Source organism: Felis catus, chromosome X (assembly GCF_018350175.1).
Source record: "Felis catus isolate Fca126 chromosome X, F.catus_Fca126_mat1.0, whole genome shotgun sequence".
Taxonomy (NCBI): Eukaryota; Metazoa; Chordata; class Mammalia; order Carnivora; family Felidae; genus Felis; species Felis catus.
Window position 1 is genome coordinate 124,286,120 of NC_058386.1, and position 23,615 is coordinate 124,309,734.

At 36.8% G+C, this 23,615-nt stretch overlaps 1 protein-coding gene across 1 annotated transcript in view; it reads right to left on the bottom strand.

Annotated features, from left to right (window-relative positions):
- The window catches only part of GABRA3 (gamma-aminobutyric acid type A receptor subunit alpha3), a 366,533-nt gene that overhangs the window by 26,686 nt on the left and 316,232 nt on the right, over positions 1 to 23,615 (bottom strand). The window contains exon 8 of the mRNA XM_004000982.6: positions 7,511 to 7,663. Within this exon, the coding sequence (XP_004001031.3) occupies positions 7,511 to 7,663 (153 nt within the window). The remainder of the gene's footprint in view (positions 1 to 7,510; positions 7,664 to 23,615) is intronic.

Genomic DNA, 23,615 nt, shown 5'->3' on the forward strand with positions numbered 1-23,615 from the left:
TAATTTTATAATTGTTAGCAATAGTATTCTAGCCTCAAATACCTGCACTAGAAGTTAGAAGTCCTGAGTTCTGCCATTTACTTGTTTCATATCTTTGGCAATTTATTTGATCTCTCTATGCATCCGTTCTGCCTATCTATGAATATTTCCTAAGTCTCTATACCCTAGAATTTTGACAAGATACTTGTTATACCCAAAATCATCCAGATTTGAGGACAGGGGAGTAGTCAGACCTTCTTTCTGAGTGTTGGCATGCTCAAGAGGATAGGGAATGTAAGTCTGGGTCAAATAGGGCATAGAAAGAAGTCTTAATGTGGTGAGAGATATTATATAGAAAAGCAAGCAAATAAGGCCTATCTATTAACTCTACCCAGAGAGTCAGCCATGTGTGCTGCAGCCTCTTGGGCCTTCTTTCACATCTTGCTCCCTCAAGTACCTTACTTATACGTTTGCTATATAAATGAAAATCCAGACTGGAAAAGACAGTACAGTTTCAACAGAGAGATCCTAAGGAAGCACCTTTGTACGAACTAGGTAGTCAGCAAGGCTGATTGGCAAAACCAAATTTTAATCCCTATCAGGAATCAGCCACATAGCCAGTACCTATTAACAATCTATCTGAGTATGTTGCCTGGTAAGTTCTGGGACTGAACCCAAGGGTCAGTAATCCTCTGACCACACTGAGCAAGGAGTGATTCATGGGAGAAACAAGCTACCTTACTTATGGTTATTAGCAAATGCAGTTGTCTACCCTGGCACAGTCATAGCAGTGTGCCTATGCATGGATGGAGAGAACTATACTGCAACATAAGTGTTTCTGTATCATATCTCGGTAGAAATTTTTATGTTTTAGCCTCTAGAGCTTCATTAGAATAGTCATCTTGTGAAGAATTCTTAGCTAGTCAGCTGGTAGGATCCTCAATCAAACATTTACATTTTATGGATGAACAATGAGGTTTGGCATTTTAAGAGATCCAGTCTTACCACCCAGTACTTCTCTTTTAAGACTCTTCTAGAAAGTATTTTGTGACTGCCCCACCTCACTTCCATGAGCACTTCTAAAAATCTAGGACACTTCTTTGAGAACACATGTCTGTCTGTACGACCAAAGCAGGAATTGCTTGAGAATAGGGATCATGAGTAATCTGTCTCTATCCCCTCAACCTTGAATATATACCTGGGACAGAATAAGCCCCTAGTACATGTGTGATGAATGAAACTGCTCTACCCTCCCTGGCCCTAGATAACTACTCCTCTGTTTTCTTTCAGTATGGTTACATTTTTTTCCCTTAGAGTTTCATACATATCATATAGTATGCACTCATTTGTGTTTGGCTTTCCTCACTTAGCATAGTATTCTTTAAATTCACTCATGTTGTTGCATCTATCTTTAGTTCATTCCTGTTAATTTCAGAGTAGCATTCCACTGCATTGATATAACAATTTGTCCATTCACCTATTAATGGACATCTGGACTATTTCCAATGTTCAACTATTATGAATGAAGCTTCTGGGAAGATTTACATATAAGTCTTTGTGTGAGCATATGTTTTCATTTTTCCTAGAAAACACTTAGAGATGCAACTACATGATTATATTGTAAGTAAACCTTAACTATAGGAGACTGCCAAACAGCTTTTTAAAGTGCATGTACCATTTAACATTCCCATTAGATGTACGAGTTTCAGTCAGCATGAACCTTTGACTTATGAAAATTTAATATTAGTTGGTAGCTTTACACATTTCACTGACAATGAAAGTCCTTAGAACACCTTATCTCCATCTCAACTTACATACACTGCATTAAGGTCTAGTCTTTTATTCTAAATATGTCATATATCCAATAAGCTGCTGTTATTATTTTATACATTCAATTGACATTTACCATTCCCCATATATTTATTATTTTCATTGTTAAAATGCATCTTAAACCTTCCTTCTTGGATAATTTTCTTTTTTCTTAAAGAACTCTTAGTGAGGGTTTGACAATAATGAACTCTTAATTTTATTTTTTTATCTGAAAAGGTCTTCATTGTTTCTATTGAAGTCAGCTGGTAATCTATCACTATTTTCTTTTCTTTTATTTTAATTTATTTTTTAATATATGAAATTTATTGACAAATTGGTTTCCATACAACACCCAGTGCTCATCCCAAAAGGTGCCCTCCTCAATACCCATCACCCACCCTCTCCTCCCTCCCACCCCCCATCAACCCTCAGTTTGTTCTCAGTTTTTAACAGTCTCTTATGCTTTGGCTCTCTCCCACTCTAACCTCTTTTTTTTTTCCTTCCCCTCCCCCATGGGTTTCTGTTAAGTTTCCCAGGATCCACATAAGAGTGAAACCATATGGTATCTGTCTTTCTCTGTATGGCTTATTTCACTTAGCATCACACGCTCCAGTTCCATCCATGTTGCTACAAAAGGCCATATTTCATTTTTTCTCATTGCCACGTAGTATTCCATTGTGTATATAAACCACAATTTCTTTATCCATTCATCAGTTGATGGACATTTAAGCTCTTTCCATAATTTGGCTATTGTTGAGAGTGCTGCTATAAACATTGGGGTACAAGTGCCCCTATGCATCAGTACTCCTGTATCCCTTGGGTAAATTCTTAGCAGTGCTACTGCTGGGTCATAGGGTAGGTCTATTTTTAATTTTCTGAGGAACCGCCACACTGCTTTCCAGAGTGGCTGCACCAATTTGCATTCCCACCAACAGTGCAAGAGGGTTCCCGTTTCTCCACATCCTCTCCAGCATCTATAGTCTCCTGATTTGTTCATTTTGGCCACTCTGACTGGCGTGAGGTGATATCTGAGTGTGGTTTTGATTTGTATTTCCCTGATGAGGAGCGACGTTGAGCATCTTTTCATGTGCCTGTTGGCCATCTGGATGTCTTCTTTAGAGAAGTGTCTATTCATGTTTTCTGCCCATTTCTTCACTGGGTGATTAGTTTTTCGGGTGTGGAGTTTGGTGAGCTCTTTATAGATTTTGGATACTAGCCCTTTGTCTGATATGTCATTTGCAAATATCTTTTCCCATTCCGTTGGTTGCCTTTTAGTTTTGTTGGTTGTTTCCTTTGCTGTGCAGAAGCTTTTTATCTTCATAAGGTCCCAGTAATTCACTTTTGCTTTTAATTCCCTTGCCTAATCTGTCACTATTTTAAAGGCAATGTGTTTTTCTAGGCTACTTTAAAGATTTTCCTCTTTGTTTCCAAAAGTTTCATTATTATGTGTCTCTGTTTATGTCTTTTAATTTATCCTCCTTAGGTGCATAGAGCTTTTTGTAATTGTGCATTTATGTCCTTTATCAGGTTTGGACAGGGTTCAGCCATTACTCTTCAAAAAATTGCTTCTATACCATTTTCTCATTTTCCTTCTACGATTCCATTATGTCTGTGTTAGACCTTCTCAATAAATCATATATTATTTCTCTGTCTTCTGCATTTTACACATTTTTGTCTTTCTGGGCCTCATTCTAGATATTTTTTTCAGTTAATGGGTTCTCCCTTCAACTATATCTAAACCACTGATTTTTTAATCTATATTTTCCTGTTTTAGAATTTCTAGTTTGCTTGTTCTCTCACATGTGCCTTTTCTACCTAAACACACTGTTTATATAATAGAATTCTTGTATTAGTTTCACCTACTTGAACGTGTTCATCATAGCTATTTTAAAGTTTGAGAACTATCTGAAATTCTATTAGGTCAGTATTTTTAATTGGGTTATACATTATATACAATAAAATAAAAGTAGATTTTTGTACATTTCTTTTTTATGTTGTACATTTCAAAGTGGGCAAACATATACAGTTATATAACTACTACCCAATGAAGATATAGAATATTCTACTTTACCAATAAGTTCTCTTATACCCATTTTCAGTGAATCCACCACCCCAGAGGAAGAACCGCTTTGGTTTCTAACAGCATAGCTTAGTTTTGCCTGTTTTGGAATTTCATATAAATGAAATCATATATTATGTACTATTTTGTGCCTGGCTTCTTAGTTTGACATAATTTTTGAGATCCACCTATATTGTTATGTGAATCAATAGTTGTAAATTCACTGTATGAATATGCCACAATATAAACACACATTCACTTGTTGATGTACATCTGGATATTTTTCCAATTTGGGATTTTATGAATAAAGCTATTATGAACATTCTTGTATAAGCCTTTTATAGATATATACTATGGATATATATTTTTTCATATCACTTGGGTATGAAGTGAAATACTTAAATTTTAGGGCAAATATATTCTTACCTTTTAAGAAATAGCCAAACATTTTCCCAAGTGATTGTTCCATTTTACAACCTCACCAGCAATGTGTGAGAGATCCATTTGCTCCTCAATCTCACAAATATTTGCAATTGTCATTCTGTTTTGATTTTAGCCACTCTAGTGTTTATAAAGTAATGTCTCCATGTGGCTTTTATATTTTCCTGATACAAAATGATATTAAGTATATTTTCATGTTCTTATGGGGTGTTTGCATATATTCTTGGTGAAATGTCTTTTCATGTATTTTTCCAATATTTAAAATTAGATTCTTTATATTTTTATCACTGAATTATAGGATCTCCTTATATTTTTTGAATAGATGCTTTGTCAGATCTGTACATATATAAAATATATTCTTCCAGTCTATGGCTTGCCTTTTCATTTTTTTACTGCTATTCTTTGATGAGTGGAAATTTTTAATTTTGACAAAGTCCAATTTATTCTTTTATACTTATTTTTTTGTACACTAAGGAATTTCTGCATTCCAAAGGTTACAAAGACATTGTCTTATATTTAGTTCTAAGACAATGACATTTTTAGCTTTTATATTTAAACCTATATCAATCAGGGGCGCCTGGGTGGCGCAGTCGGTTAAGCGTCCGACTTCAGCCAGGTCACGATCTCGCGGTCCGTGAGTTCGAGCCCCGCGTCAGGCTCTGGGCTGATGTCTCGGAGCCTGGAGCCTGTTTCCGATTCTGTGTCTCCCTCTCTCTCTGCCCCTCCCCCGTTCATGCTCTGTCTCTCTCTGTCCCAAAAATAAATATTGAAAAAAAAAATTAAAAAAAAAACAAACCTATATCAATCAAATTAATTCTTTGTAATGCCATCTGTGTCATGAATCGTTTTCATATATGTGGGCCTACTTTTACTCTCTCTGTAGTGTTTATTTTTCTTTCCCTTATGCCTATAACACACTGTTTTAATTACTATAGCTTTTTAATCATTTTTGGCATCTCATGGGGCAAGTCCCTCCACTTTGTTCTTCTTCTTATTTAGGAGGATATTGGCTATTCTTGGCTCTTTGTTCTCTCATAAAAATTCTGCAATCACTTTTTAAATTAATGTGTTAATGTAAAATTTCGAAGTTTTTACATCAATTCAATGAGTGTAAATATGAACTCTAAACTCATGTGAGGCCAAATTTAAATTAAAAAAAATAAATTCTTAAGGAAGAATTTTTTTCTATATTTTACACAGATCCCTGGCCAAAATAGACATGCCTCCTTATTGTCTCCCTGATTACTGTATTTTTCTAGTGCTCTTTCTAGGGTATAACCCTTAAATGGTATTGGATTGATGAGATGAATCCTTGTATTCGTCTCCTATGGTTTATGTAAAAAAAAAAAAAACCCACAAATTAAGTGGCTTAAAACAACACAAATATTTTTTCTTACACTTTTGGAGGTCAGAAGTCTGGCAGTTTTATGGGCCTTCTCCTCTTTCAAAGCCAACGGCAGAGCATCTTCAAATTTCTTCAGCTTTTTTCATCAAACTGCCTTCTGCTGTGTAGTCAAATATCTCTCTGCCTCCCTCTTATAAGGACACTTGTGATTATATTTAGGGCCCATCCAGATAATCCAGGATAATCTCTCCATCTCAAGATCTTTAATTTAGTGCACATCTGCAACACCCCTTTTGCTATATAGGGTAACATTCACAGATTCCAGAGATTAAGACATGGATATATTCGGGGGGCATTATTTAGTCTACCACAGCCCTAGTTCTAATCCTAAACTTCACTCAGGCTCAGAGCCTTTCTTGTGTAACCTTAAAACTCAGAGCCTTATTGCGGCACCTGGGTGGCTTCTTCGGTTTAGCGTCCCACTCTTGGTTTTGGCTCAGGTCATGATCTCAGGGTTTGGTGGGTTGAGCCCTGCATCGGGCTCTGTGCTGACAGAGCAGACCCTTCTTCAGATTCTCTCCCTCAATCTCTTTCCCTCCCCCACTTGCTCTCTCTCACTCTTGCTCTTTCTCACTCTATCTCTCTCACTCTCCCTCCCTCCCTCCAAATAAATAAATTTAAAAAACCCCAAAACTCTTATTTACCAAGACTAGTAATCTATCTACTCATCTTCCAACTATAACAGTATCAGCTCATGTGACTAACATTCCAATTTTTAGTTCCCTCTTTCATTTGTGCCCCTGAGCATTTCCTTTAATTTCTTATCATCTCACATATTTAAAAAGAATATTTTCTATGTTTTATCTAACTTTTCTAGAATTTTATGGAGGGAGATTTTCAGGGTATCTAGTTTGTTATATTTCTAAAAATCAGTGACTCCTATATAGATTCTGCTCCCTCCACTTCACCAGAACTGTTGTTGTGCATGCCTCACAGCCACCACCACTATGGAGGCAGGTTAGTAGACTAAAAAGAGTGAATATTTGTCTCCTAAAAATGTTTACAGTGGGGAAAACAGGCAGAAAATGTTCTATATGTTTAAGTCTTCCAGGAGAAAATGCTAATAATATGCAAATCTCTTTTAGACATCGGTAAATTTATATTAAAGAAAATTTTCCTGATTGTAGGTACTATTGAAAAACCCTTCAAGCTTTGTGTACCCTTTACTGATAATTTGCAATTTAAAAAAGCTAGAGGAGAAACATCAATGTCAGATGCTTATAGAGAAAAAAAGGATGACAAAAAAGCACCCAGTCCACTTCTTTGTTGTTAACTTAGTTTCTCACTTCCCACCTTCTCCAGCTCTGCCCACTAATTTTCTCTTTTTCACTGAAGGCTCAGTCCCTCTCCAGTTCCAAAAGCAAACTTGACTGATACAGGAAGCATTTAATAAACTTCCTACTCCAACACTTTTTATAAAAATTTATTTTAATGTTTATTTTTGAGAGAGAGATATCATGAGCAGGGGAGGGGCAGAGAGAGAGACCGAAACACAGAATCTGAAGCAGACTCTAGGCTCTGAGCTGTCAGCAATGAGCCTGAAGCGAACCTCGAAGTCATGAGCTGTGAGATCATGACCTGAACCGAACGAAGGTGGACGCTCAACCAACTGAGCCACCCAGGCGCCCCCAACACTCTTCTTATTCCCACTTTTTTGTTAAGAACTCAGTTGCCTGAAATACCAGGACCTGATGACTCACTTACCAATGCTAGGCCCAGGCATTGCTTCCATCCACTTTCCATATCCCAACCTGACAGTCCATCATAAGACTTAGCAAATGCCCTCACCTCCCCATTCTCCATAAGACAACACTCACCAAAGACCGTGCGGGCAGGGACAGACTCTCTGTTGAGCCAGAAAGACACTTGTGACAGAATGACAGTCATGATACATGGCAAGTAGGTCTGGATCACAAAGTAGCCAATTTTTCGCTTGAGATGGAAGTGGGTTGTCATGACGACATATTCTCCTGGAGAGAGTAAAATTAGGCAATATGTAGCTGAATAAACATTGTTAAATCAAGATGGGCCCCAATTCAGTTCACCAAGCTCTTTAACCTTATAGTCAAAACAAGACATTCCAGCACCTACCAAGTTCACATAACCATATCTCTTTAATAATCATGAAGCAGTGCTTTTGTGTGAAAATATGCTAATACTATACCAACACAGCTTGCTCAGAGCAATTTTGACACAGATTCATTCAAATACATTAGTGTATTCATTTAAATAATAATAAATATCATTCTTTTCTATAGCATTTGCTTTGTGATTGGCACTCTTCTAGCACTTTAACATTCTTAACATACTTAATGATTACAAAAATGCTATAAGGTGGATACTATTGTTATCCTCATTTTATAGTCCAATAAACTCAGGCAAAGAGAGATGGAACAACTTAAGCACGGTTTTCCAGCTACTAAGCAGCAGAGCCTGAATTCAAGGTCATATGGGTTGGCTCCACCATTTATGCTTTTTAACCATTCTGCTCTTTTGTTTGAATGGACTTATAGGGTTAGAACCAAAAGTTCATATAGCAGAATGTGGGTTAGCCTAGATCACCCCACTCTAAAACAAGCATGAGCACTTATTGAACTCTTACTATGTGCCAAACAATTTTGAGTGTTTGGGGAATATTAACTTTACACATTCCCAACAACCCTGTAAGGTAGATTATCAATTATTTATCAGTCCTAATGGATCTGTCAGCAGCATTTTCCATAGATGAGCACTCCATCCTCCTGGAATGACTCTCTTAACCAAACTTCTAGGTCATGGCACTCTTCTGGTTTCCTTCCTATCTTTCCAGTCTCCTTTGCTGGTTCCTTCAACTTTCTAAACACTTGAGGATGTCAGGACTCAATACTTGTCCTATTTTCTGCCTCACTCACTTCCTTGGCATTCTCATCCAGCCTGTCTTTAAATAATATCTTCTTCCTAGGCTTCCTACTTGTTATGGGTTGAATTGTGTACCCCAGAAAGATATGGTGAAATCCTAACCCTGAGTACTTCAGAATGTAACCTTTATTTTTTTTTTCATTTTTTTAATTTTTCAATATATGAAATTTATTGTCAAATTGGTTTCCATACAACACCCAGTACTCATCCCAAAAGGTGCCCTCCTCAATACCCATCACCCACCCTCTCCTCCCTCCCACCCCCCATCAAACCTCAGTATGTTCTCAGTTTTTAACAGTCTCTTATGCTTTGGCTCTCTCCCACTCTAACCTCTTTTTTTTCCTTCCCCTCCCCCATGGGTTCCTGTTAAGTTTCTCAGGATCCACAGAAGAGTGAAACCATATGGTATCTGTCTTTCTCTGTATGGCTTATTTCACTTAGCATCACACTCTCCAGTTCCATCCATGTTGCTACAAAAGGCCATTTCATTTTTTCTCATTGCCACATAGTATTCCATTGTGTATATAAACCACAATTTCTTTATCCATTCATCAGTTGATGGACATTTAGGCTCTTTCCATAATTTGGCTATTGTTGAGAGTGCTGCTATAAACATTGGGGTACAAGTGCCCCTATGCATCAGTACTCCTGTATCCCTTGGGTAAATTCCTAGCAGTGCTATTGCTGGGTCATAGGGTAGGTAGATTGGAGAGATACATCCACTAGCCAGGGAATGCCAAAAATTGCTAGCAACCATCACTGATTTCTCTCTCTCCTTCCTTCTTTCATGTATGCATCTGTGTGTGCACACACAGATACCCAATCAATCAGCAAACCCTGAGAGTTCTTTCTTCAAAATATTCATAATTTAACCACTTCTCACTACCTCTACTACTACCCCTCTAGTGTAAGCTACCATCATCTTGTACTTACATACTGTAATAGCTTTATAATTGGTCTTGGCCCCTTGAATGTATTCATAGCACACCAAAATGATCCTATTGAAACATAAATCAAATTTTATCTCTCTTTTGCTTAAGACTCCAGGTGCTTGCCATCTCTCAAAGAGTTAAAAAAAGTGAATTTCCCCCAAAATAGTCCCCAAATAGACCCATGCAATTTTATTCCTCTACTATTTTACTTATTAGAGCTTCTTACTTTTCATCTCTCCCTTTGCCAACATTTGGTTTTGGCAGTTCTCCCATGAGGCAATTTCCCACTTTCCTACCCCACCCACTCCTTTGTACCTAAGTGTAGAAACAGCATCTGGTCATACAAAGCTCAATGCACAATCCATATTGTGTGTGTATTCACATTTCAACTTGTTTATGTGAACATGGAAAATACAAATTGGCTTATTATTATTATTATTATTATTACTTTTTTTAATATGAAATTTTTATCAAATTGGTTTTCATACAATACCCAGTGTTCATCCCAACAGGTGTCCTCCTCAATACCCATTACCCACCTTCCCCTCCCATCCACCCCCCCATCAGCCCTCAGTTTGTTCTCAGTTTTTAAGAGTCTCTTATATTTTGGCTCCCTCCCTCTCTAACTTTTTTTTTTCCTTGCCTTCCCCCATGGTCTTCTGTTAAGTTTCTCAGGATCCACATAAGAGTGAAAACATATGGTATCTGTCTTTCTCTGTATGACTTATTTCACTTAGCATAACACTCTCCAGTTCCATCCACATTGCTACAAAAGGCCATATTTCGTTCTTTCTCATTGCCACGTAGTACTCCATTATGTATATAAACCACAATTTCTTTTTTTTTTATTTTAATGTTTATTTATTTTTGAGACAGAGAGAGACAGAGCATGAACGGGGGAGGGTCAGAGAGAGGGAGACACAGAATCTGAAACAGGCTCCAGGCTCTGAGCTGTCAGCACAGAGCCCAACGCGGGGCTTGAACTCACTGACCGTGAGATCATGACCTGAGCTGAAGTCGGCCGCTTAACTGACTGAGCCACCCAGGCGCCCCATAAACCGCAATTTCTTTATCCATTCATCAGTTGATGGACACTTAGGCTCTTTCCATAATTTGGCTATTGTTGAAAGTGCTGCTATAACTATTGGGGTGCAAGTGCCCCTATGCATCAGTACTCCTGTATCCCTTGGATAAATTCCTAGCAGTGCTATTGCTGGTTGTAGGGTAGATCTATTTTTCATTTTTTGAGGAACCTCCACACTGTTTTCCAGAGAAGCTGCACCAATTTGCATTCCCACCAACAGTGCAAGAGGGTTCCCATTTCTCCATATTCTCTCCAGCACCTATAGTCTCCTGACTTGTTCATTTTAGCCACTCTGACTGGCATAAGGTGGGATCTGAGTGTGGTTTTGATTCAATTTGGCTTATTGTTAACTTAGCAATGAATTCTCATACGAAATTATAGATGTGTTATTCATTATAATTTTTGAGTTCCCTTTTTTCTCTTTCATCTTTCAGTCCTTTTATTTCTGCCTTTGTTCTTCACACTCTCCTAGTCTTATCTTACCCCCTCTGCTGTCTGTTTTCATTTCTATTCCTTTCTCTCCCTCTTCTTCCCTTCAGTCTCTCTCCACTGAAAATGATTTGAATACTTATTTTTAATGAGATTTGGACTTTGATTAGCTAGGGCAGTTTTCCCCTTCTCCATCTTAGTCTCACACCTCCAAACTCCTGTCTATTAATCCTGTATCTGATCATGTGGAATATTTAATGTATAAAATATGTAATAAATACTGTTCATAAATTAGTTGTATTTTGTAGATCTCTTAAAGCGAGTATATTTTATAAAAACATCAAATTAGCCATTTGTTTTAAATAACTGAATTTATTTTCTTCAATCTTATTTTTCTAGCCTTCTTTCTTTCTTTCAATTTATGTCTTCCTATTTTATTTCCAAAGTAGCAAAGAGCATGCCAAAGATGAACACGATGGTGGAATACAGCATCCCTGGCTCCAGTATCCCATCACAAATATATGGATTAGCAACTACTTATGGACAATACTTTTGTGAAAATCTCAGAGCCAGGGAATAAAACAGAAGCATCCTCCTGGAGCACAAAATCCAAGAAAAGCCACATTATAAAGGTAAGAGAAGTGCCTTCACTTTGCTAACTTCTTCCCTCCCTCAGGCCAGCCCAATGTATCACCTAGAGGGTTCCTCTGTGTCTATGGTTTCTCTAATGGAAAAGGAGAGACTAAGGTGGATATACAGCTTCCCCAGTATTCCAGAGCACTCCCCTGGAGGCCTACTTCTGCCTTGCCTCATGGGAAATACTGGAGGAATCAGTGAAGCTAGACCATTTGAGGTCAACTAGGAACAAAAAAGGGGGATGGTGGTGAAACATATAGCCACCTATGCATGGATCTTGGCCATGATACCAGGTCTCTGCTAGCAACCTCACACATCAGAGTCCAGCCAGCAGTCTTTCCCCACCTGTGCAGGGAACACAACCTCTGAAAGTAGTCTGCAGCTCTGGGAAACAGATGAGTACAGACAGAGGCACCACCCAACAGCAGAGTTTGGACTAACAGCACAACTCCAGCAGAGGCCTTACCCAATGGTGGTAGTCTAGACAAAAGGATCACACTCCTTGGTGTCCTGGTGTCCCCACCCACCAAAATAGCGACCTCCACAGGTACAAAATGCTCTGGCTCTCTTGCCTGGGTGTTATGGTGACCCCCACTACCAAAATAGAGACCTCCACAGGTCAAAAACCACTGACTACACTGCTAAATGGGAAGGGGAGTCATGGCACTCCACTCACCACAATGGTGATCTCCATGAGTTGAAACAGGCCCACTGTAATACCTAGGGATCCCCACCCCAAGCAGTAGAGTATGCCAGGGTTAACCTGTGTTTCAAAACAGCAGGGTACCCAACTGCTGCAAGTAGCTAGTTCTCCATGCAACAGAGGCCCCCTGGGGCGCTGCTGAAAAGTGGAGTATGGACCACTGAATCATAAATAGAAAATCTAAACAGATCAGTGTGGTGCAAGGAGACACAATCAGTAATTAAGCACCTTCCAACAAAGAAAATCCCATGACAAAATGGCTTCATGGGTAACCAAACATTTAAAGAAGAATGAATGTCAGTCATCCTTAAACTCTTCCAAAAAATTGAAAAGGAGAAAGTGCTTCCAAACTCATTTTAGAGGGCTAGCTTTGCCGTGACGCCAAAACCAGATAAAGACTCAGAATGAAAGAAAATTGCAATTGAGACTTAAATAACACTGGATTTAGGGACACCAAACCCCTACACAATGGAAAATCTGCCTATAACTTCTGACTCCCCCAAAACCTAACTACTAATAACCTACTGTTAACTGGAAGCCTTACCAATAACAGTGGATTAACATACATTTTGTATATTATAAGTATCATATACTGTATTCTTACAATAAAGCTAGGGAAAAGAAAATGTTATTAAGAAAATCATATGGAAGAGAAAATACATTTACATTACTGTACTGTATTGATACTCTAAGTTTACCTCAACTGTTTATAAGACAAATCATCTGTTAGTACCTACATCAATATTGTCTTACATAATACAAAACATTGCAAATGTTATACATATTACTGACACTAGACATCAAAAATGAAAATATGTAAAAAATTAATATTTGTTTACAAGTTTAACAATTCATGCATTGATAACAAAGAAGCAGCACTATGATTGCTTTATGGTAGCCTAGTATAATCAATACAATTACTTTATGGTGGCTCAGCCTATACACTGATGAATGAGTCATTATAAAATTTTTATGTCATACAGTATTATAGTCATATTCATGATATAGTATTGGAAACACTTACTTTTAAAAAATGCATGCCTATGATGATAGGCTGATATGCATTGTCTCCAGTTACAAGAGAGAATTATTGAATGGTAATGTAATTCTTTGAAAGCAAAGTTATAAAACAAAACACATTAATTTTATATTAAATATCACTCACTTTATGCCTATGTAAGAATAGGCTATCCACTTTCATACAAGTCTTGCACATGATGTTCTTCACAATGAATATTTAGGTAATGATGATGACACAAAAATGTCTCATACAGTTCTTGCTGTACAGTTATTAGATATTCCATGAACACACAACAGATAAGTTTTTAAACTGTATGTCATGATGATTATTTACTATTCATTAAGTGGAATTGGATCATTGTAAAGGTCTTCATCCTCCTTGTATTCATGTTGAGTAGGTGAAGGAAGAAGAGGAGGAAGAATTGGTCTTGCTGTCTCAGGGGTAGCAGAGATGGAAGTGGTGCAGGAGATGGAAGGTGAGGCAGGAGAGGCAGGCACATTCAGTATAACTTTACAGAAATATATTTTAATGCCTGATTAGTTTTTGTTTTTTCATTTCTTTTAAACTGTTTCTATATGGTACTAATTCTTCTTCCACCATGTGCTTTAGTTTCAGTTCCCATATCATAGAAGGGTCCATGCCATAAAAAATGTCAAAAGCAGCCTTGAATAACTGGGACCCTTCTTCCATACTGTCTAATGCAATTGTTTTCTGGCACTATTTCTTTTACATATTCTTCCCCATTGTCTGGCACGGGTTCAGATGCAGTCATTTCCATAAAGTTGTCTTCTGTTAATTCTTCAGATGTGGTATCTATTAGCTCTTTTTTTAAAAAGCATACACATTTTATTTGACATTAATTTTTATCAGACATGGGTTTTTCTAGAAAAGTGAAGACTCGAAGAAGTGGATATGGCTGAAAGCTTATGTACCATTTTTTAAGTCTATTTATTTTGAGAGAGAGAGAAAGCACAAGTGGGGGAGGGGGAGAGCGAGTGGGAGCGGACAGAATGAATCTCAAGCAGGATCCACACTGTTAATATGGAACCCAATGCAGGACTTGAACTCATGAACCATGAGATCATGATCTGAGCCCAAGTCAGGTACTTAACCAACTAAGTCACCCATTTTTAACAAAGAATGAAAAATTGTGGAGATATGACAAGACAAAGGAAAAGGTTTGAGACTTGCAAGTGTGGCAAACTGTGTGAAGATAAATATATCAAAGAAACTAGTAAGTCATAAGGGCTATCTCAGTCAGGTTTGTTTGTTCAAGTCTATCTTGGGGATAGGCGATCTATGGTAGCCCTTATTTCTCAGGACTTTCTCACTTTAGTCAGATAATAAAATCTCTGGGAAGACTTCTTTATGTATCTGTTGATTCTCAAGTATCTTCAGCTCAAAATAATCTTTATGCCTAATGTTTATTTTTGAGAGAGAGAGAGTGAGCAGGAGAGGGGCAGAGTGAGAGGGTGACACAGAATCCAAAGCAGGCTCCAGGCTCTGAGCTGTCAGCACAGAGCCAGATGCAGGGGCTCAAACCCATGAACCATGAGATCATGACCTGGGCTGAAGTTGGATACTTAACCAACTGAGCTACCCAGGAACCCCTGTCTATGAGCTCTTGAATTTCTCCAAGATCCATGTCATGAAACCCTCTAATCCCCCCATTTTTTGCCATCTCAAAATCTCATTCATTATTTCTTTGGTTCTATCATAAATACTCTGAAGTCATGCACAATATCTAGATATAGTTTTCTTCAGCAGGAATTTATTGTTTCAGACTTGATCGCTTTCATGGCATTTTCTGTAACAGCAAGGGCACCTTCACTGTTGTAATCCTTCAAGGCTTTCATGTTGTCCTCTCTAATGGGGTTCTCCTGCATAGGGTTGGTGATCTTTTACATAGAGTACTGTGTATACTGAAATTCAAAGGTCCTTGTAACCCCTTGATGTAGCTGAATTATAGGTTTTGTGTTTGGGGGAAAGTAGTCCACTTAGATACCTTTGATACTGAACTTACGAGTTTCCGGGTGGCCAGGTGCATTGTCCAAAATCAAAAGAACTTTAAAAGGCAGGCTCTTACTGACAAGGTATTTCCTGACTTCAGGGACAAACCATTGATGGAACCAATCCAGAAAAAAAGGTTTGCATCGTCCAGGATGTCTTGTTTAACAAAAAGACTGACAGCTGTTGTTTATCTTTTTCCTTCAAAGTTTGAGGGTTAGAATTTTTATAGATACAGGCAGTCCTTATCTTAAACTTGACTGCCTTTACATAAAGCAGTAGAGGTAGTCTGTCCCTCCCTTCCTGAAATCCTGGTGCTCACTTCTCTTCCTTACTAATAAATGTCTTTTATGGCATTTTTCCTTCAGAATAGGACACTTTAATCTGCATTAGAAACCTGTTCAGACGGATATCTTTTTTCCTTAATGATTTTTCTAATGGTGTCTGGGAACTCATCTGCTGCCTCTTGGTTGGTAAAAGCTGCCTCTCCTGTTATTTTGACATTTTTTAAACCAACACTCTAAAATTATCAAACCATCCTTTGCTGGAATTAAATTCCTTAACATTACATCCTTCACCTTCCTTTTACTTTAAATTGTTATATAATGACTTCACTTTTTCTTGAATCACATTAGAGTCTATGGATATGCCTTCCTTATAGCAACCCTGTACCTATATAAGAGCTGCATTTTCAATATGAGAAAAAAGTATTTCACAAAAATTACAAGGTTTTCACACCAGCTTAGGTGGTTGCAGTGATTGCTTCACAAATTTCCTTTTCTTTTTTCATAATGGTCCTAATGCTGGATTTATTTATCTTGAAATGGTGGGCAGCTGCAGGTGTAGACCTCCATCTATGGTTCATATAAAGCAATTGACATTTCTCTTATAATGTCATGACTTTTCTCTGCTTCTTGGGACCACTCTCATAATCACTAGTGGCACTTTGTGAGGTTTCCATGGTGTTTTTCAAGGTTTATGGTATTGTACTAAACATGATGAAAAATATGCAAAAACCATGAGAGATCTTTTTTTTTTTACCATTATACACAATTTTACTAGAGACATATACTGCTCACATGGAGATTATTAGCATTACATATGTATTTTTTTTATTTAAATTCAAGTTAGTTAACATATAGTGTAATATTGGTTTCAGAATTAGGATTTAATGATTCATCACTTACATAAAATACCCTGTGCTCATCACAACAAGCGCCCTCCTTAATACACATCAACAATTAAGACCATCCCCCCACTCCCCTCCCCTCCAGCAATCTTCAGTTTGTTCTCTGTATTTGAGAGTATCTAAAAGTTTGCTTTCATCTTTGTTTTTATCTTATTTTTCCTTCCCTTCCCCAAGTTCATCCATTGTGTATCTTAAATTTCACATATGAGTGAAATCATATTTGTCCTCCTCTGACTGACATAATTCATTTAGCATAATATCCTCTAGTTCCATCCACATTGTTGCAAGTGGCAAGATTTCATTCTTTTTCATTGCTGAGTAATAGTCCATTGTATATACTGTATATACAACATCTTCCTTATTTGTGCTCTTTCCATAATTTGGCTATTGTTGATAGCACTGCTATAAACATTGGGGTACATGTATCCCTTTGAATCAGCATTTTTGTATCCTTTGGATAAATACCTAGTAGTACAATTGCTGGGTCATAGGGTAGTTCTATTTTTAATTTTTTTTTAAAAACGTCCATACTGTTTTCCAGAGTAGCTGCACCAGTTTGCATTCCCACTAGCAGTGCAAGAGGGTCCCATTTCTCTACATCCTCGCCAACATCTATTGTTTCCTGAGTTGTTAATTTTAGCCACTCTAACTGGTGTGAGGTGATATCTCAGTCTGGTTTTGTTTATCATTTCCTTGATAATGAGTGATGTTGAGCATCTTTTCATGTGTCTGTTGACCATCTAGATGTCTTCTTTGGAAAACTGGCTATTCATGTCTTCTGCCCATTTTGTCACTGGACTCTTTGTTTTTTGGGTGTTGAGTTTGGTAAATTCTTTATAGATTTTGGATACTAACCATTTATCTGAAATGTCATTTGCAAATATCTTTTCCCATTCCACCAGTTGCCTTTGAGTTTTGCTGATTGTTTCCTTGCAGTACACAAGCTTTTTATCTTGAGAATTTCCCAATAGTTCATTTTTGCTTTTATTTCCCTTGCCTCTGAAGACATGTTTAGTAAAATGTTGCTGTAGCCAAGGTCAAAGAGGTTGCTGCCTGTTTTCTCCTCTAAGATTTTGATGGCTTCTTGTCTTACATTTAGGTCTTTCATCCACTTTGAAATTATGAAATTGTGTATGGTGTAAGAAAGTGGTCCAGGTTAATTTTTCTGCATGTCACTGTCCAGGTTCCCAGCACCTTTTGCTGAAGGGACTTTTTTCCATTGGATGCTGTTTCCTGCTTTGCCAAAGATTAGTTGGCCATACATTTGTGGGTGCACTTCTGGGTTCTCTATTCTATTACATTGATCTATGTGTCTGGTTTTTTTTTGTGCCATATCATACTGTCTTCATGATTATAGCTTTGTAACACAGCTTAAAGTCTAGAATTGTGATGCATCCAGCTTTTGTTTTTCTTTTCAACATTACTTTGGCTATTTGAGGTCTTTTCTGGTTCCATACAAATTTTAGAATTGTTTTTCTGGCTTGGTGTAGAATACCCATATTATTTTGATAGGGATTGAATTGAATGTGTAGATTGCTTTGGGTAGTATTGACATTTTAACAATATTTGTTCTTCCAATCCATGAACATGGAATGTTTTCCCATTTCTTTGGGTCTTCTTCAATTTCTTTAATCAGCTTTCTATAGTTTTTAGTGTACTGATCTTTACCTCATTTGTTAGGTTTATTCCCAGGTATCTTATGGTTTTTGGTGCAATTGCAAATGGGATAGATTCCTTGATTTCTCTTTCTGTTGCTTCACTATTGGTGTATAGCAATGCAACAGATTTCTGTGCATTGACTTTATATCTTGCGACATTGCTGAATTCATACATCAGTTCTAGCAGTTTTTTGGTGGAGTCTGTTGTGTTTTCCATGTAGAGTATCATGTCACCTGTGAATGGTGAAAGTTGACTTCTTCCTTACCAGTTTGTATGAATTTTATTTCTTATTGTTGTCTGATTGCTAAAAGTAGGACTTCCAGTACTATGTTGAACAACAGCGATGAGAATGGGCATCTCTGTCATGTTTTGGAACTTAGGGGGAAAGCTCTGTTTTTTCTCATTGAGGATGATATTAGCAGTGCATCTCTTGCATATGGCCTTTATGATGTTGAGGTATGTTCCTTATATCCCTACTTTCTTGAGGGTTTTTATCAAGAAACTATGCTGTATTTTGTCAAATGTTTTTCTGCATCTATTGAGAGGATCATGTTGTTCTTATCATTTCTTTATTGTGGAATATCACACTGATTTATTTGTGGATATTGAACCACCTTTGCAGCCCAAAAATAAATCCCACTTGGTGATGGTTAATAATTTTTTTAATGTATTGGTTGGATTCAATTTGCGAGTGTCTTGTTGAAGATTTGTGCATCCATGTTCATCAGGGAAAGTGGTCTATAATAATTCTCATTTTCAATGGGGGTCTTTGTCTGGTTTTGGAACCAAGGTAATGCTGTCTTCATAGAATGAGTTTGTAAGTTTTCCTTCCATTCTCTTTTTTGTAATAGGTATTAACTCTTCTTTAAATTGTTGGTAGAATTCCCCTGGAAAGTCATCTAGCCCTGGATTCTTGGTTGTTGGGAGATTTTTGATTATTGATTCAATTTCTTTACTGGTTATGGATCTGTGCAAGTTTTCTATTATTTCTTCCTGCTTCATTTTTGGTAGTTTATATGTTTCTAGGAATTTGTCAATTTCTTCCAGATTGCTCAATTTGTTGGCATATAATTGATCATAATATTATCTTATAATTGTTTGTATATCTGCTATGTTGTTTGTGATATCTCTTCTTTCATTTGTGATTTTATTTATTTGTGTCCTTTCCCTCTTCATTTGTTAGTATGGCTAGAGGTTTATCAATTTTGTTAATTCTTTCAAAGAACTATGTCTTAGTTTTATCTGTTACGTGTTTTGATTTCAATATCCTTGACTTCTGCTTTAATATTTATTATTTACCTTCTTCTGCTGTTTTGGGCTTTATTTGCTTTTCTTTTTCCAGAGCCGTTAGGTGTAAGGTTAGGTTGTATATTTGAGACTTTTTTTCCTTCTTTAGGAAGGCCTGTGTTACTATATTCTTCCCTCTTATGTCAGCCTTTGCTGCATCCCAAAGGTTTTGGACTGTTTTGTTTTCATTTTAATTAGCTTTATTGGCTTTTTAATTTCTTGTTTAACCCATTTATTCTTCAGTAGGACGTTCTTTAACCTCCAAGTATTTGTGGTCTTTCCAAATTTTTTCTTGTGGTTGATTTAAACTTTCACAGCATTGTGGTCTGAAAATATATAAGATATGATTTCAATCTTTTTGTATTTGTTGAGGGCTGATTTGTGGCCCACCATGTGGTCTATTCTGGAGAATGTACTATGTGCGCTCAAAAAGCAATTGTGTTCTGATTTAGGATGAAATATTCTGAATGTATCTGTTAAGTCCATCTGGTCCAATGTGTAATTCAAAGCCCGTTGCTTCCTTGTTGATTTTCTAGTTAGATGATCTGTCCATTGTTGTAAGTGGGGTGTTAAAGTCTCCTACTATTATTGTATCATTATCAATGAGTTTCTGTATGTTTGATATTATCTGATTTATATATCTGTGTTCCCTCAAGTTAGGGGCATAAATAATTACAATCATTAGATCTTCTTGGTGACAGACTCCTTAATTATGATATAATGCCCTTCTTCATCTCTTGTTACATACAGTTTTTGTTTTAAAATATGGTTGGTCTGATATATGTATGGCTACTCCATCTTTTTTTTTTGACATCCATTAGCATGGTAGAGGGTTATCCATCCCATCACTTTCAGTCTGCAAGTTTCTTTAAGCCTAAAATGAGTCTCTTATAGGCAGCATATAGATGGATAATATTTTAAAATCCTGATACCCTATGTCTTTTCATTGGAGCATTTAGTCCATGTACATTCACAGTGAACAATGAAAATATGAACTTAGTGCCCTTGTGTTGCCTCTAGAGTTGGTGTTTCTGGTGATGTTCTCTGGTCCTATCTAGACTTTGTTGCCTTTGGTCTTGCCTTGTGTTTTTTTTTTATCCACTCAAAGAATCCCCCTTAAAATTTCTTGCAGGCTGCTTTAGTGGTCACAAACTCCTTTAATTTTTTCTTGTCCAGGAAACTCTTTATCTCTCCTTTTATTCTGAATGAAAAACTTGCTGCATAAAAAATTATTGGCTGCATATTTTTCCAATTAAGCATGTTGAATATATACTGCCACTCCTATTTAGCCTGTCAAGTTTCTGTGAACAGATTTGCTGTGCACATGATCTCTCTTCCATTGTAGGTTAAAGACTTTTTTCTCTTGCTGCTTTCATGATTCTTTCCTTGTCTGTGTATTTTGTGAATTTGACTATGATATGCTTTGGTGATGGTGGGTTACTGTTCAGTTTAATGAGAATTCTCTGTACTTCTTGGATTTTGATGTCTGTATCCTTCCCCAGATTAGGAAAGTTTTCAGCTATGATTTGCTCATGTAAACTTTCTGCTCTTTTTTTCTCTCTCTTTGTGTTCTGTAACTCTTATGATGCAAATGTTATCCCTCTTTATTAAGTCACTATTTTCTCTAAGTCTTGTATCATGATATTTTGTCTTTGTTTCCCTCTTATTTTCAACTTCATCATTTTCCATAATTTTGTCTTCTATATCACTGATTTTATGCTCTGCTTTGTCCATCCTTACCATCATGACATCCATTCGAGATTGCATCTTGGTCATAGCATTTTTAATTTCAGCCTGACTAGATTATCTTGTATATCTGAAGAAAGGCATTCTCTGGAGTCTTCTATACTTCCTTTTCAACCCCAGCTAATATTCTTAATATCGTGGTTTCAAATTCTAGTTTAGACATCTTACTTATATCTGTGTTGATTAAATCCCTGGCCATCATTTATTCCTGTTCTTTCTTTGGGGTGAATTCCTCCATCTTGCCATTTTGGAAGAAGAAAAACAATATTTTGGATACAGAAAGAGGAAAATATTGTTTTTATTTTATATCTTATTTTAAAAATTTTTATTCTATTTCATTTTCTTTTTTCATTTTATTATATTTTATCATATAATTTTTTTTAATTTTTAGATTTTTTCTAACCTTTTTTCTTTCCCTTTATTCTCTGTTCTATCAAGCTTCTTTCAACAAGCAGACTAAAACATAGCTAGGATGTAGCTTCCTTTATTTGATTTTTTTAATGTTTTAATTTTCATTTTTTATTTTATTAATTTTTCTCTTACTCCAAAAGGACAAAAAAAAAGATTCAGCCCAAAAGAAAGAACAGGAAGAAATGACAGCCAGAGGATTAATCAACACAGATATAAACAAGATGTCTAAACTAGAATTTAGAATCATGATAGTAAGAATACTACCTCGGATTGAAAAAAGCATAGAATACCATTCTGCCTTTCTACAGAGATAAAAGAAGTAAAATCTAGTCAAGACAAAATTAAAAATTTTTTTTCAACGTTTTTTATTTATTTTTGGGACAGAGAGAGACAGAGCATGAACGGGGGAGGGGCAGAGAGAGAGGGAGACACAGAATCAGAAACAGGCTCCAGGCTCCGAGCCATCAGCCCAGAGCCCGACGCGGGGCTCGAACTCACGGACCGCGAGATCGTGACCTGGCTGAAGTCGGACGCTTAACCGACTGCGCCACCCAGGCACCCCAAGACAAAATTTAAAATGTTATAATTGAGATGTGATCTTGAACGGATGCCAAGACAGCAAGGATGGATGAAGCAGAGCATTGAATCAGTGACATAGAAGATAAATTTATGGAGAATAATGAAGCAGGAAAAAGAGGGAAACAAAAGCAAAAGATTATGATACGATACTTGGAGAACTCTGTTACTTATTAAAGAGGAATAACTTCCCAATCATAGGAGTCCCAGAAGATGAAGAGAGAGAAAAAAATGGCAAAAGGCTTATGTGAGCAAATTATAGTGGAAAACGAACAAACACCAAGGCATATCATAGACAAATTCACAAAATACACAGACAAGGAAAGAATTATTAAAGTAGCAAAGGAAAAACAGCCCTTAACTTATAAGGGAAGACAGATCAGGTTCACAGTAGACCTATATACAGAAACTTGGCAGGCCAGAAGGGAGTAGCAGGATATATTCAACATGCTGAATGGGAAAAATACACAGCCAAGAATTCTTTATGCAGCAAGCCTCTCATTAAAAAAGGAGGAGAGATAGTTTCCCAGACAAAAACTAAAGGAGCTCATGATCACTAAATCAGCCTGCAATAAATTTTAAGGGGGAGTCTTTGAGTAGAGAAAAACAAAACAAAACAAAAGACCAAAATAGTCCACCAAAAATTGCTAGGACTAATACATTAATTTAGCAAAGTTGCAGGGTCTATATATTGAAAACTACAGAAAGCTTATTAAAGAAATTAAAGAAGACACAAAAAATGGAAAAACATTCCATACACTTGGATTGGAAGAACAAATATTGTTAAAATGTCAATATTACCCAAAGCAATCTACACATTAAATGCAATCCCTATCAAAATACCACCAGCATTCTTCACTGAGCTAGAACAAACAATCCTAAAATTTGTATGGAACCAGAAAAGACCACAAATAGCCAAAACAGTCCTAAAAAAGAACACCAAAGCTGGAGGCATCACAATTCTGGACTTCAAGATGTATTACAAAGCTACAGTCATCACGATAGTATGGTACTGGCATAAAAACAGACACATGGATCAATGGAACAGAATAGAGAACCCAGAAATGGACCCACAAATGTATGGCTAGCTAATCTTTGACAAAGCAGGAAAGAATATCCAATGGAAAAAAGTGTCTTCAGCAAATGGTGCTAAGAAAACTGGATAGTGACATGCAGAAGAATGAACCTGGACCACTTTATTACACCATAAACAAAAACAAACTCAAAATGGATAAAAGACATAAATGTGAGACAGGAAGCCATCAAAATCTTAGAGGAGAAAACAAAGAGGCAGAAACCTCTTTGACCTTGGCTGCAGTAACTTCTTACTTGAAATGTCTCTAG